The sequence below is a fragment of the Microtus ochrogaster genome, chromosome 15, assembly GCF_000317375.1.
Source record: "Microtus ochrogaster isolate Prairie Vole_2 chromosome 15, MicOch1.0, whole genome shotgun sequence".
In the NCBI taxonomy this organism is placed as follows: Eukaryota; Metazoa; Chordata; class Mammalia; order Rodentia; family Cricetidae; genus Microtus; species Microtus ochrogaster.
Genome location: NC_022017.1, coordinates 25969265 through 25981633, shown reverse-complemented (window position 1 = coordinate 25981633; position 12369 = coordinate 25969265). Strand labels below are relative to the sequence as shown.

Below are 12369 nucleotides of genomic sequence, written 5' to 3'. Positions count from 1 at the left end.
CTGCCTTTGCCTCCAAAGTGCTGGGATCACGTGTGTGTGCTCGCTGTGGATACAGGGCAACTGATGCTTTGCATTTTGTGGAGACTGTGTGGGAATGCCTGGTCTTTGGATGGACAGCCCCCCTCAACATCTGTATAAAGCTCAGGCCTTCAGTCTTTCCTAGGACATCTGAGATCTGGGGTCTACCTAGAATGGAATAAGGAACGCGAAGTCACACAGGATTTGGGGATTGCGGTTTTCCTGAAACTAGTCTGATTCAGATCATTTTGTGAACAGAGATATTGAGTCTGGGGCCAGGCTGGAGCAGGAGAGTTGGACAGTGGGGAGGAGGTAGGGATTGACACTGTGCTGCCGTGCAGTGGGGGCCTTTGCTGCTGCCACTGTCTACGACTGACAGCAAGAGAACCACAGAGTTCTAGGCAGGGACCCAGTCACAGGGTTTTGTATTCTTTACCTCTCAACTGATTCAAGGCCTGTCACCTCATTTAACAGATGAGGACTGCAGGCAGATTTTTCACTGGGGCCGTAGGTTCCTCAGTAATGGTATGGAGACTTATTATTAATTATAAAAGCTTGGCCGATAGCTTAGGCTTATTTCTAACTAGCTCTTATAACTTAAATTAACCTTTACTTTCTGCCTAATGGCTTTATTACCTCATCTCCATATTGCCCATCCTGCTTGCTCTGCATCTCCTGGCATCTCCGCCTTCTTCTTCCCAGCATCCTCTCTGTCCCCCAAACCCTGCTTGGCTATTGGCTGTTTAGTTTTATATTAAACCCTTCTTACAGCGTAAAGGAATATTCCACAACAGAGGACACAATGCACCAAGTGGATGAGTGATTCACAGAGGCTCCCAGAGCCCGGAAGTGGTCTATCCTGCACTGGACTTGGGTGCTCTAACACAGAGCCATGCATTCCCCTCATTCTTGGTCATCACCTCTAGCTCATCTTGGGGTTTCAGACTGGCACCTGTTTCCCTGACATCAGCTGACTGGCTTTCCCAGCTACCAGACGTGTGACAGGACGATCTGGAAAAGCTGTGTGGACGGGCTTGGGGCAAACACCTAAAAAATGAGAGAAGATGAGAATGAGAGCAAATGGCAGAGCCTGGTGAGGGCTGAGCACAGACCCGGGTCTCCTGCCTCCCCTCAGCCACCTTCTCTTGTCCTCCAAACTCTGTAACAACAACCAAATTAATCACAAAGTACTAAGGAGTCTCCAACCTGCTCACAGCTCAGGGGCCCCTCCTGCTAGGCACCTGCACAAGCTCAGGTCTCCTAAACCACATGAAGAAAACAACTCCACCATCTTCTCCCACGCCAAAGCTTCTGAGCCTTCGCAGAGGCTGTTCCTTCCCTCCCTCTCTCTGTTTCTTTCTTGTTATGAGGTGATCTCACACATCCAACTCTATCTTTGACCTCACTATGTAGCTGGGGGGGGGTGACCTTGAACTTCTGATCTTCCCCTTTATACCTCCTAACTGCTGGGATTACAGGTGTGTACCAGGATATCTGTTTTATGTTCACTTTTGGGGATCAAACCCAGGGCTTGTGTATGTCAGGCAAGCATTCTACTAACTGAGGCATACTTGAGCCTGCCTCACATCTGGGAGGCCTCCTGAACCAAGGGTCAGTCATCAGGCCCTTTCCTGGTCTCTCTGCAAACCTCCAGCATTAAACATCTTTTGAGATGAGGTCTCATTCAGAGATAGCTGGACACAGTGGTGCACGCATATAGACAGACGTAAGCTACTTAGGAGGCTGAGGAAGGAGGTCACTGGAACCCAGGAAGCCAAGGCTAGCCTGGGCAACATAGCATGGCACCCCCTTCCAATTTTAGTATATGTGCTGCCGAAGCGAGCACTGTACCCCCCCTTCCAAAATCAAACAGAAGGACATATTTCATAATTGAACGGCCTGGTAAGTAAGTTTACATGCATTGCCTATGTTAATTAAACCAGTCCTAAACTGCTGCCTCCAGACATTGCCCACCCCAGGAGCACCAGTGTCCTTCCTTCTGACCTGCTGTCCGTCCTCCCCGCCCCCCTCCCCCAGAACTATATAGCAAAAGTTCTTCTGTGGCTGGTTCCACTCTGCACCGTCAGAGTTGAATGTCCTAGAGTGTGACCTACTCCACATACTTATTCACTGTGGCTGGTGTTGGGTGGCTCTCACAGGACACTACAAACACTATCTAGCTCACGTCTCTGTGTGCAGACAGGCATGTTTATTCCAGCAAAGCCTAATCCCAGGGTTGAATCGCAGGTCCCACACTATCAGCTAAATGGTGTCCTAAGGGCTTCCGAATTTACCTGCACTGGGTTTGTTTTTAAGCTATTTGTTTGTTTACTAGTTTTTCTGAGACAGGGTTTGTCTGTATAGCCTTGGTTGTCTTGGAACTTGATTGTAGGCCAGGTTCAGAGATTTACCTGCCTCTGCCTCTGGAGTGCCCCACACCAGGTTAAAAGTATAATTTTTTGGCATTGTTTTTATTTATTTTAAGCGAGTGCTGGAAATTCGAACTCAGGTCCTTATGTCTTCACAGCAAATGCCATTACCCACTGAGCCATCTTCACAGATTCTTTTTTTATTTTATTTTTAAATAAATCTGTGAGTCCTCTAAACTGACTGATGGCCGCCATGCATTCTACACAAACTGGCTTCTGCTGGTCGGGCCTATGGTTGCTTGCCCTCCTGACCTGTCAGGTCAAACTCTTTTCCAGGAGACTTTCCCGGCTGTGGGGACCCCTGGTTTTGGGAGTCTGTTTGACCTGATTGGCAGTCCTGGCGTGCCGGGCCGATCCTAGCCGCTGGTGCCAACCCCAGACTTGCCTATTGCCCGGGTTTCGCGCGGTTAGAAAGGAGCCCTTGAAGGGTGCGGGAGCTGGCAAAGGGGAATTCCTGAGGGGCTTGGGATGCTTAATGCCGAGCCCCGCAGGGTCTGTGTGCTCGGCAAGCCTCCTTTGAGGGGCAGATGGGATGTGGATCGATCTTGGGACGCCGCGCCTAGGTGGGTGGCGGGGCCCGTCTCACAGCGAGGCGCCCCGCGTGCGTCCCTGCAGGAGAGCCTCGGTGGCGGTGCGCCCCCCGTCGCGCAGTGCCGGAGGGAGGGTCCCCGCGGGCCCCGCCCCCGCCGCGCCTCCTCCGGGCGGGATAATTGAACGCGGCGCGCAGGAGCCTCGCGTTGACTGCTCAGGCCCGGCAGGAGCGTGCAGCCGCTGCCCTCCGCGCCTTTTGTCCGCCGCCCGAACTCGCCGACCCCATGGAGCGCCCCGTCCCGCTGCCGCTGCTGCTGCTCAGCAGCTTCTCGCTGCTGGCGGCCCGAGGTAGGGGCGCCCCGGGCCCAGCCCCCCCCCCCCCAGGTCCCCATCCGGGCCCCGCGCTCCCTGGATGTTTGCAGCTGTCGGTTCTCCGAAGCGCGTGCGCTGCGCCTCGCTGCGCCCAGCAGTCACCGCATGGCCCCCAGAGCTGCGTGGAATCCAGGCCCGCAACCTCCTCTCCCCAACCGCATTTCCGGCTTGGCCCTAATGCTCTCCTCTAAAACAAGGGGGACTTGTTTTAAATTCCTTCATCTTTCAAACAGATCCATCAGCCGGCTCTCGCAGCCACATTCTCTGCTGGTGGAGACAGCTAGAAGACCGCCCGCAGGGCCATGGGGGTGGGAAGCACTCTGCCCTGGCAGCAGCTTTTGTGCGTCTCTCCCACCGCCTCCAGCCCCTACCCTCGGATGGGGGATGTTGCACCCATCCTGCTCCTGAGCAAACATACAGGAAGGCAGGAGCAATAAGTTCAGGGATGGGGGCGGAAAGAAAAAAGAAAATAGAGGACCGAGCGGAAGATTTTGACTACCTCCTCCCGGCTGGGCCACAGGAGTGCCCTCTAGCAGTTTGGTGGCCCAGAACCGCTTCCCCCAAAACAGAACCTTAGAGTGGACTAGAGTCCGCCTGGCTGTGCTTTTCTCAGTCCATAATCCTCCAGGCCCTGGGGGCAGGCACTTCACCTTTACATCGGAAAAGCTGTGCGGCTTCTGATCTGTACCTTTAACCTCTGTGACTGCGGGGCCACCAGGCAAGCCTGGCTCTCCTGAGTCTTTGTTTCTGCAGGGGCCCAGCTCCAAACCACCCTTGCAATCTCTAATTCTTTATCTGTTGGTTAGTTTAGCTTCTTTTGAATTCTCTGATAGCTACCCTCCTGGTCAAGAGGTCAGGGGTTGTAGATAACTGCTGGCTGGAGTTTCAGGGAGAGGCACAGGGAGGGGAGAAAGGGCTGACTGGTTCTGCATCCTGGAGTTCTGGCTGTTCTGGGCACTGGCTGCAGCCTTGGCACATCTTGGTTCCCTTCTCAAGGTAGGAGACAGGGTAGGTAGGCTCTTAGCCCACTCTTCATGCCAAGAGCTTTGCAGCCCCTCAGAGCTTATGGGGGGGCTTCTTGGAGGAGGCTGTGTGCTTGGACCAGAGATGGTGAAGTGGGTGTGGGCCAAAGAAGGCATTTGAGTCAATGCCAGGGAGAGTGAAAACCAGAGAGGATTTTGATTTACAGGGGTGGAGGGGTGGGGGGGGGACACATTGTTGGAAGTGGGAGGGACCTCTGATACCCACATACTACACAGATAAGGAAACAGGTGGAGAGATGTGGGGCCCAAGGCCTCCGTGGCAGTTCTTTCCTGCCTACTGTTGGGGGAGTGTTTTTTTACCTGCCAGTGGGTGCTCACTGTGGTGTGTGAGCATCTGCGCTTGCTAACCTGTAGTCTCTCAGTGCTGCGAGCATCATTCATCCTTCATAGAAAAGCTTCGACCTGAAGCCAGCCAGAACAGAACATCTCGGGACCCATTTTGTTTCTTGTTGGGGGCACTGCCTTGAGTTTGGTCAGGTCGGTTTGGTGTGGTCTTGGGAAAGGGTTAGGAACTGCTTGGCTTCTTCCTGCAGCTTCCTGTAGCCCTGTAAGGTCAGGCCCCAGAGAGCTGTGGGGTTGGCAAGAAAGCTGCTATCTAATAAATACCTTGGAGAAGACAGACAGACAGTGTACCCTGTTGCTAATCCGCTGCCATTCATTTTGCCACCAATGTGGTCACCTATATGCAGAGGTCCCTCGTCTTTGCTGCATGGCTGTCCTGTGACTGATCTGTCCTGTTGGGTTTGGCTGCTCTGGGCCAGCTGAGGGTGTGGGGAGGGGGAGGTGTTGGGAGAAAACCCTGGTGTTTTCTCCAAGGCTTTCTTGGCCTCTGGCTCCAGCCTGCAGTTTCCGACTGATTAAAAGAAAGTCCTGTTGGGAGAGAGAACAAAGGCAGAGAGCATTTGGCAGAAACATGTGGCTGTGAGCTGAGCTCCTGGAAGTTTCCCAGTCAGGAGGTGGAGACTGGAGGCCGGAAGAAGGAAGATGAGACTGGGGGCTGGGGGACCCTGGAGCAGCATCAAGACCTCCAACACTGCCTTAGACTTCTTAACTCTGAGCTGCATGCTCACCCCCACCCCCTCATTGTGCTGCGGAGGGCAGGAGGACTCAGGAACCCAGCTACTTAGCACACTCATCGGGATACTTGGGTACCTATTGCTTTGGAAACCAGTTTTCCTATCTACAGAAGAATCCAGTAGGATGGCTGGGTGGTTCCCTGTTTGTGAACCGAGATAACAAACTCCTGCTTGTGAGGTTGCCGGAAGGGTTAAGGAAGAGAACCCGGGACTAAGTAGCATCAGAATTGCCGTTGTGTCTTTCATGTTCGTGATTCGAAAGTTCTGCTGATATTGAACTTCAAACCCTTCTTGAAGGAGGCCCAATAAAGCCCCAGACTACAGCCCTCACAGCCAGCCCTGGTGGTGAAGGTCCGCAGAGGCATTCGCTAAATAGCTGCCTAGGGACAGCTCAGCGCCAGACACTGAGGTTTCCCAGATGTGGCAGGGGATGAAACAAACTCAGCCCTTTCCCTTCATGTGGTTCAGAGCTTCCAGGAGATCCAGCTAGATGAGCCAAGCTCTACAGGCAGAGTCAGGGGAGACTTTCTGGAGGAGGCATCGTGCAACTGTGGAAGAGAATCCTCCTCACCATTCACGGGAAGGTGTGGGTTGGGCTGGGAGGAAAGTGTGTATTTCCAGGCAGAAGGAAGGGTCTGAGCAAAGTCCTGCCAGAAAAAGAAACCATGAGTATCTTAGTTACTTTTCAAATGCCGTGACAAACAAAACTCCATAACCAGGGAAAATTATAAAAGAAAGCATTTAATTTGGGGATCATGGTTCCGGAGGGTTAGAGTTGGTGGTCATGGTGGGGAGCATGCCTAGCACCAGTGAGAACTTGCATCTGATCCACAAACGTGTGTGTGTGTGTGTGTGTGTGTGTGTGTGTGAGAGGGGGGGGCTAAGTGGGAATGGTGAGAATGATGTAGGCTTGGAAAACTTCAAAGCTCACCCCTAGTGACATGCCTCCAACAAGGTCACACCCCTAATCCTCCCCAAACCGGTCCACCAACTGAGGGCCAAGTATTCAAATATGTGAGCCTGTGGGGTCCCTTCTCATTCATTTCACCATAATGAGATACCCAGGAACTTACAAAGGCTCTGCCCTACCCTTGTGCCTGGGGAAGCCCCCTGTTTGTAACTCCTTGAAGGCACAGCAACCTAAGCAAAGGGCACTGTGGATAGGTAGCTCTGCAGATAACACTTTGGGGAAATAGTTCTCAAAGGGCACATGAGAGTCTACCAATGCACTTATTCTTTTAGGTTTATTTATTTTTACGTTTTATGTGTATGAGTGTTTTGCCTGCATGCATGTACACACCATGTGCGTGCAGTGCTTGCACTGAGGAGTCCAGACGAGGGAATCAAATCCTCTGGAACTGGTGTTACATTTGAACGATTATGAACTGCCATATGGGGCTGGAACCTAAGATCCTGGGCAAGAGCAGCCAGTGTTTTGAACCTCTAAGTCATCCTTCCGGCTGTACCTGCCCCCCAGTACATTTTATCCAACAAAATATTTGACTGTCAGATCATAACAATTTGATTAATAGCTGCTTTGACGTACCTGGTGCGCGTCCAGTTTCTTTGAAATGATCTCAGCTGTGGCTGTGTAACAAAATAGGGTGGGAGGAGAGGAATCTTTCCCAGTGTGCGGGTAAGGCATCTGCCCCACTCAGGGCAAGCAGGGCTGTTTCATAGGCTGGCCAAGCCTCACCTCCTTCCAAGGCTGGGTCAGGGATGGAGCAGGTGCTTGGCATACTCCAGTGGTCTGTATGTGTCCAGGACTTAGATACAGGGGCTCCAACCCCAGCAGGAAGCAGGAGGCAGCTGGTCTCCATTCTGAGAGTGGCCCCAGAGGGTAGGTGATCCAAGCCTGTATTTCTGAGCCAGCCTCTTTCACTGTAGCTACTATGGTTCCCGTGGCCGTTAGGTGACTTAGTCTTGACAGTTCTATGAGGCGGGTGGCCCAGTATTGTTCCTGGGCCTCTTTTTCCTTGTCTTGTCACCTACTGGAATTAAGATAGACTGAGTTTGGCCACATGCCTTTTCCTTTTTGGCTTAACATTCTCTTGGGAGAATTCCATTACTAGGAGTCAGTACTGCCTAGAGTCTGATTGAGAGTGGCCGTGCAACACTATTCTCCGTGGACAGTGGGATTCTTCACACTAGCCCTGGGCCCCACTTCACTTGTAGGGCCTTGGTGCACATCAAATACCTCCTCACAGAGGAGACTGTCATTGTTCCTGTCGTACAGGGGATGTAGAGGTGCTCAGAGACTAGGGATCCCAGCTAGCCCGGCCTATCCGGCCTACCATTTCAGTCCTAACAAGGATGCTCAGTGGTCTCCCCTTTCTCCTGTTAATTCTCCGGTTCCTGAATTCCAGCTTCAGTGAGGGGGTGGGACTTCCTCTGGGATTTTATGGTGGATTTATATAGTGGAACTTTAGAAGCTGAGCTGGGTTGAGGTAGGTCCAGTCAACCTCTCCTTTTCTTCCTGAATCCCTTCAGAGTCCATGTAGAGTTGCTAGGGTCTCAGGAGATTATTTTTCTTTACTCACAGACGTTAAGTAGGGGCTGTTGCAAAGTTGCATTGGGACAAAGTACAGAGTGGAACACAGCCTGTCACCTCCCCCCCCCCACACACACCCCGCCCTCCAGGTGTTAAGTTCAAGTATAATCACTTGTGCTAAGTGCTGGGAACTTAAGAGAACAAAGAGACTCTACAAGGCAGGAAACAGAGCTGCTCTGAGCCTGCATGTTCCAGCGAGTCGAGGGTGGTTAGGAGTCCCTGAAGGGAGAGCTGTTGGCAGGAGTGCATTGGCCCAGGACCACCCGGCTGCAACTTCTAAAGGCCAGGTGTGAGGACACATGACAGGTGGCCAGAGAGGTGAAGGAAACCAAGGGGGGAATAGGTCCTGGAAGCTCAAGGGACCCCCGGGGCTGGCTAGGATACTGTGGAGGGGCCAGAGGCGAGGATGGCAGAGTGCGTGCTAGCCTTGGCACACGAGGTGGCTGCCTGGGCTGGACCTGCTCCAGGGAGCTTCAGGGGGAGGATAATTCAGCTTCCCAGCTGTGCACTACACGTGCCCCCTCCCTTCTGCTGCCTCTTGGCTGCTCCTCTCCCTTAGACCCTTGTGCTGTCTGTGACATTTCTGGGGCATGCATAGTCTGCTTGTTTAGGTTTCTTTTTTAATTTATTTTAATTTTACGTTCATTGGTGTCTTGCGTGTATGCAGTTGGTATGAGGATATCAAAATTGATGAAACAGGAGTTACAGATAGGTGCGAGCTGCCATGTGGGTGCTGGGAATTGAACACCAGTCCTCTGGAAGTGCAGCCAGTGCTCTCTCTGGCCTCCTCCTCCTCCTCTTCTTTCTCTTCCTCTTCCTCTTCCTCCTCCTCCTCCTCCTCCTCCTCCTCATTATTATTATTATTATAATTATGGGTTTGTTTTTTTTTTAGAACAGGGTTTTTCTGTATGGTCCTGGCTGTCCTGTAACTTACTCTGTAGAACAGGCTGGCCTTGAACTCAGAGGTCCACCTGCCTCTGCCTCCCTCCCAAGTGCTGGGATTGAAGGTGTTTTGTCACAGCAATAGAAACCCTCACTAAGACACTCCCCAGTACCAGGATTACAAATGCATGGCATGTGTTCAGCCTTTTGTGTGAGTTCTGGGGCTCCAGTTCAGGTCCACATCCTTGCATGAAAAGCCCTTCACTGACTAAACCATCTCCCAGCCCCTTGGGAGTGTTAACTCCTGGAAGAAAGTTAGCCTGATGCCTAGGAGCCGAACCCTTGTGACCACTGCCACTGCAGTTTTGTGGGTCGGCGCCATTTTCTACAAGAAGGATTTGGGTCAGGTAGTGAGGAATACGCAGTTCCTATGAGAACAGCTGTCCTATTTGTTTGGTTTTGAGGATTCTGTTTTAATCCTGTGGTCCTTTCCCCAGGATTACCTCCGTCACCTGCCCATGAATGCACGACAGGTTGAGGAACTGAGGCTCCAGAGGCTAGAGAGCTATGGCAGCTTGTCTGAGGCTGTGTACTGTTGCCTTACGTTTAGATGGCATCTCGCTATGTTGCCCAAGCTGGTCCCCATCTCCTGGATGGTTACGGATTGTTCTAAGTCATCTGGGTGCTGTGCTTCAAACCCCTGTCCTCTGCAAGAACAGCCAGTGCTCATAACTGCTGAGCCATCTCTCCAGCATGGAGGATGGATGACACCAGCAAGTCGCAGTGTTGCTTGCCTTTGGACCGTTTGGCTGAAGGTCAGCTGTATTTAGCAAGAGAGTTTATTCTTGGTTTAAACTGTTAGCTACATATGGGCTTGTCACACAGATAGCAGAGATAGAGGTTAAAACTAGTCAATGGGTGGTATTTCTCCTCAGAAAAGACAGACAAGCGTGACGTGAGAGAAGGCCGGAATGGCTGGAGGGCCCTGCTCTGTGAAGGGACATTGAAGCCCAGGGAGTGTGGGCGAACTGATGGATAGACTTCGGAGCTGCTGCTGGAGGCTGCCTCACAGAAGCAGCAGTGATGGCCTGGAAGCAGAGTAGCAGATAGATCTTGCCGGGACATGGGAAGGAGAGGAGACCCTTGCCCTGGAGTCTGGCTGAAGCCCCTTGTCAGCTGAGAAGCCAGACTTCCGGCAGATGCAGTTGATACTCCTTTCATTGCAGATGCTTATATATTCAAGTGAGATGAGCCAAGCTTTAGACCTGAGCAATATGGAGTTGAGTAGGGCCTCATTCCTTCACCCAGGCTGGGCCTGGGAATCTCAAGCAACATAAGGTGCTTTACAGTGTAGCTGTCCCATCTTTCCCATATCCCAGTGGGCTAGACTCTTCCACCTTATGTAACAGTTGTGATCCCATCAGGTGCCCCTTGGGTAATCATTTAGGATTCCTAGCAAGCCTTTGAAGAAAGTAGCTTCAAAAGCCACAAAGATAATATGTGTGACTCTTAGAAATCAGCTAGCTCACGTCCCTCAGGGAGCCCACGCCCTCGCTTGGCTCTGTTTTCCATTCTGAGACTCTCCTTTGAGATGCCCATCCCCGTGTGCTTGGGTTTGTCTTATCTTTCTATGTGAGCAGCTCTCTTTCTCTTAATCCTCATACAAGGCTTGTTTTTAAAAATACGGATTAACCCCCAATTCTGGCTAGTCTTGAAGTTCCAGCCTGAGCTGAGGTCCCGGAATCCTGCAGGCATCAGTGGGGAGCTGTGCCTTCTCTCTCCCTTCCCAATGCCGAAATTCTTATAGGCTCCAAGTCACTCTTCTGAGGCAGCAGAAATGCTACTCGGTGGTGCTAGAGGTTTGCGTGCAGGTTCAGGTCCCTTCGCCTCTCTGAAGGTGTTGTCAGTGGGCCTGTGTCTGGCCAGCTGTGGGCCAGATGCTGTGGTGTGCTCTTGGTACCTGGGAAGTGTGGACTTGGGTGGGATGTCTTGCTCTCTAACTCGCTGGTAGACACTGAGAAGTTGCTCTGGGTGTGATGTGAGTGAGCCCCATGGTGGAGGAAGGGTCGGTACCTCTGTGGGCCTTGGGGAGTCCCTAGATTTTGTGCTGGGACAGTAAGGCACAGGATGCTAGTGTTCAGGTAATGACATAATAACTTGATCTCCCACAGCTGAGCAGGTGTGGTGGTCAGGCCTCTCCTCACTGCCCTCCTGGAAGCCAGGGTGCAATGAAGCCCCCCCATCTGAACCACCCTGTGGGTAGAAAGAAAAAGTTGGCTTGGGAAATCGAGTCACCAGGTTGTTTCGCAGGAATTGACAACAGCAATGTGTGATGGGAAAGCAAGTGGATTTTACATGGTCGGCAATTAGGGGTCTTTGAACCAATCCAGTTCTTTCAGATTGACCAGGAACTAGATGCTCTTGCCCGATGTAGTTGGATCTAGCTTCCTCAGCTTCCCAAGCAGTAGCTGGGGTTTATAGGAATGCACCACTATGCCTACCTAAACCCTATTTGTTTGTTTGTTTTGAGACATTCTCACAATGTACCCCTGGCTGGCCTGGAACCCATAGAGATCTACCTGCCTCTGCTTCCTGAATACTGGGATTAAGGGTGTGTGCTACCACCATGCCTGGTGAAAACAATTATTCTTTTAAGGATTGATTTGTTAATATTTATGTGTATGAGTGTTTTGCCCGAGTGTGTATGTGCATCACACGCATGTAGAGCCCAAGCAGGCCAGAAGAGGACATCAGAACCCTTTGGGTTGGAGTTACAGACTGTTGTGAGCTGCCATGTAGGTGCTGGGTCTGACTCTGTGAAAGCAGTAAGGGCTCTTAACTGCTGAGCCATCTTTCCAGCCCCTAAACATTAATTTGTTTTTAAATGAATGTTTTCATTGTGGTAAAATGTATATCACGTTAAATATTCACCCTCTTAACTATCAGGTGTTAACTCCTGATTTGGGGATCTTAACTCCACAGATCCCCAAAGAGAATTGTCATTGCTGTGCACATGTCACTACCGTTTATCTCTAGAATGTTCTCATCTTCCAAGACAGAAATCCCATACCTGTTAAATCATAATTTTACTCCGTCTGCCCCCACTCCCAGCCCCTGGCAAACACCTACTTACCGTCTATAATGTTTTTTTTTTTTAACATTTAAAAAAGCGTGTATGTGTATGGGTGACCTGTGAAATGGCGCATGTGGAAAGGTCCGAGAACATCTTGCAGGAGTCTGCTCTTTCCTTCTACCATGAGAGTCTTGGGGCTCGAACTCGGGTCTTCAGGTTTGGCCGCAGTCACCTTTATACCGAATCGTCTGCTGGCCTTGTCTATGAATTTCTCTTTCAGGGAACTTCCTGTGTGCCCTTGCTTGAGCACCAAACCCGCCTCCCTGATTTTATTTGATTTTCGTAAGGAGGATATAGCTGGTTTACCTAAAAAGGAATGAATGTGGATGCAGTA

The 12369-nt window shown here is 51.3% G+C and overlaps 1 protein-coding gene across 2 annotated transcripts in view; it reads left to right on the top strand.

Moving 5' to 3' along the window:
* The first annotated feature begins 3169 nt into the window (after positions 1 to 3169).
* Positions 3170 to 12369, top strand: part of Fbln1 (fibulin 1) — a 73031-nt gene continuing 63831 nt past the window's right edge. The window contains exon 1 of one of the 2 annotated variants that reach the window (XM_005354400.3): positions 3170 to 3326. In XM_005354400.3, coding sequence (XP_005354457.1) covers positions 3263 to 3326 — 64 coding nt within the window. In that variant the 5' untranslated portion in view covers positions 3170 to 3262. The remainder of the gene's footprint in view (positions 3327 to 12369) is intronic. The other variant, XM_005354402.3, reaches the window with a different exon arrangement.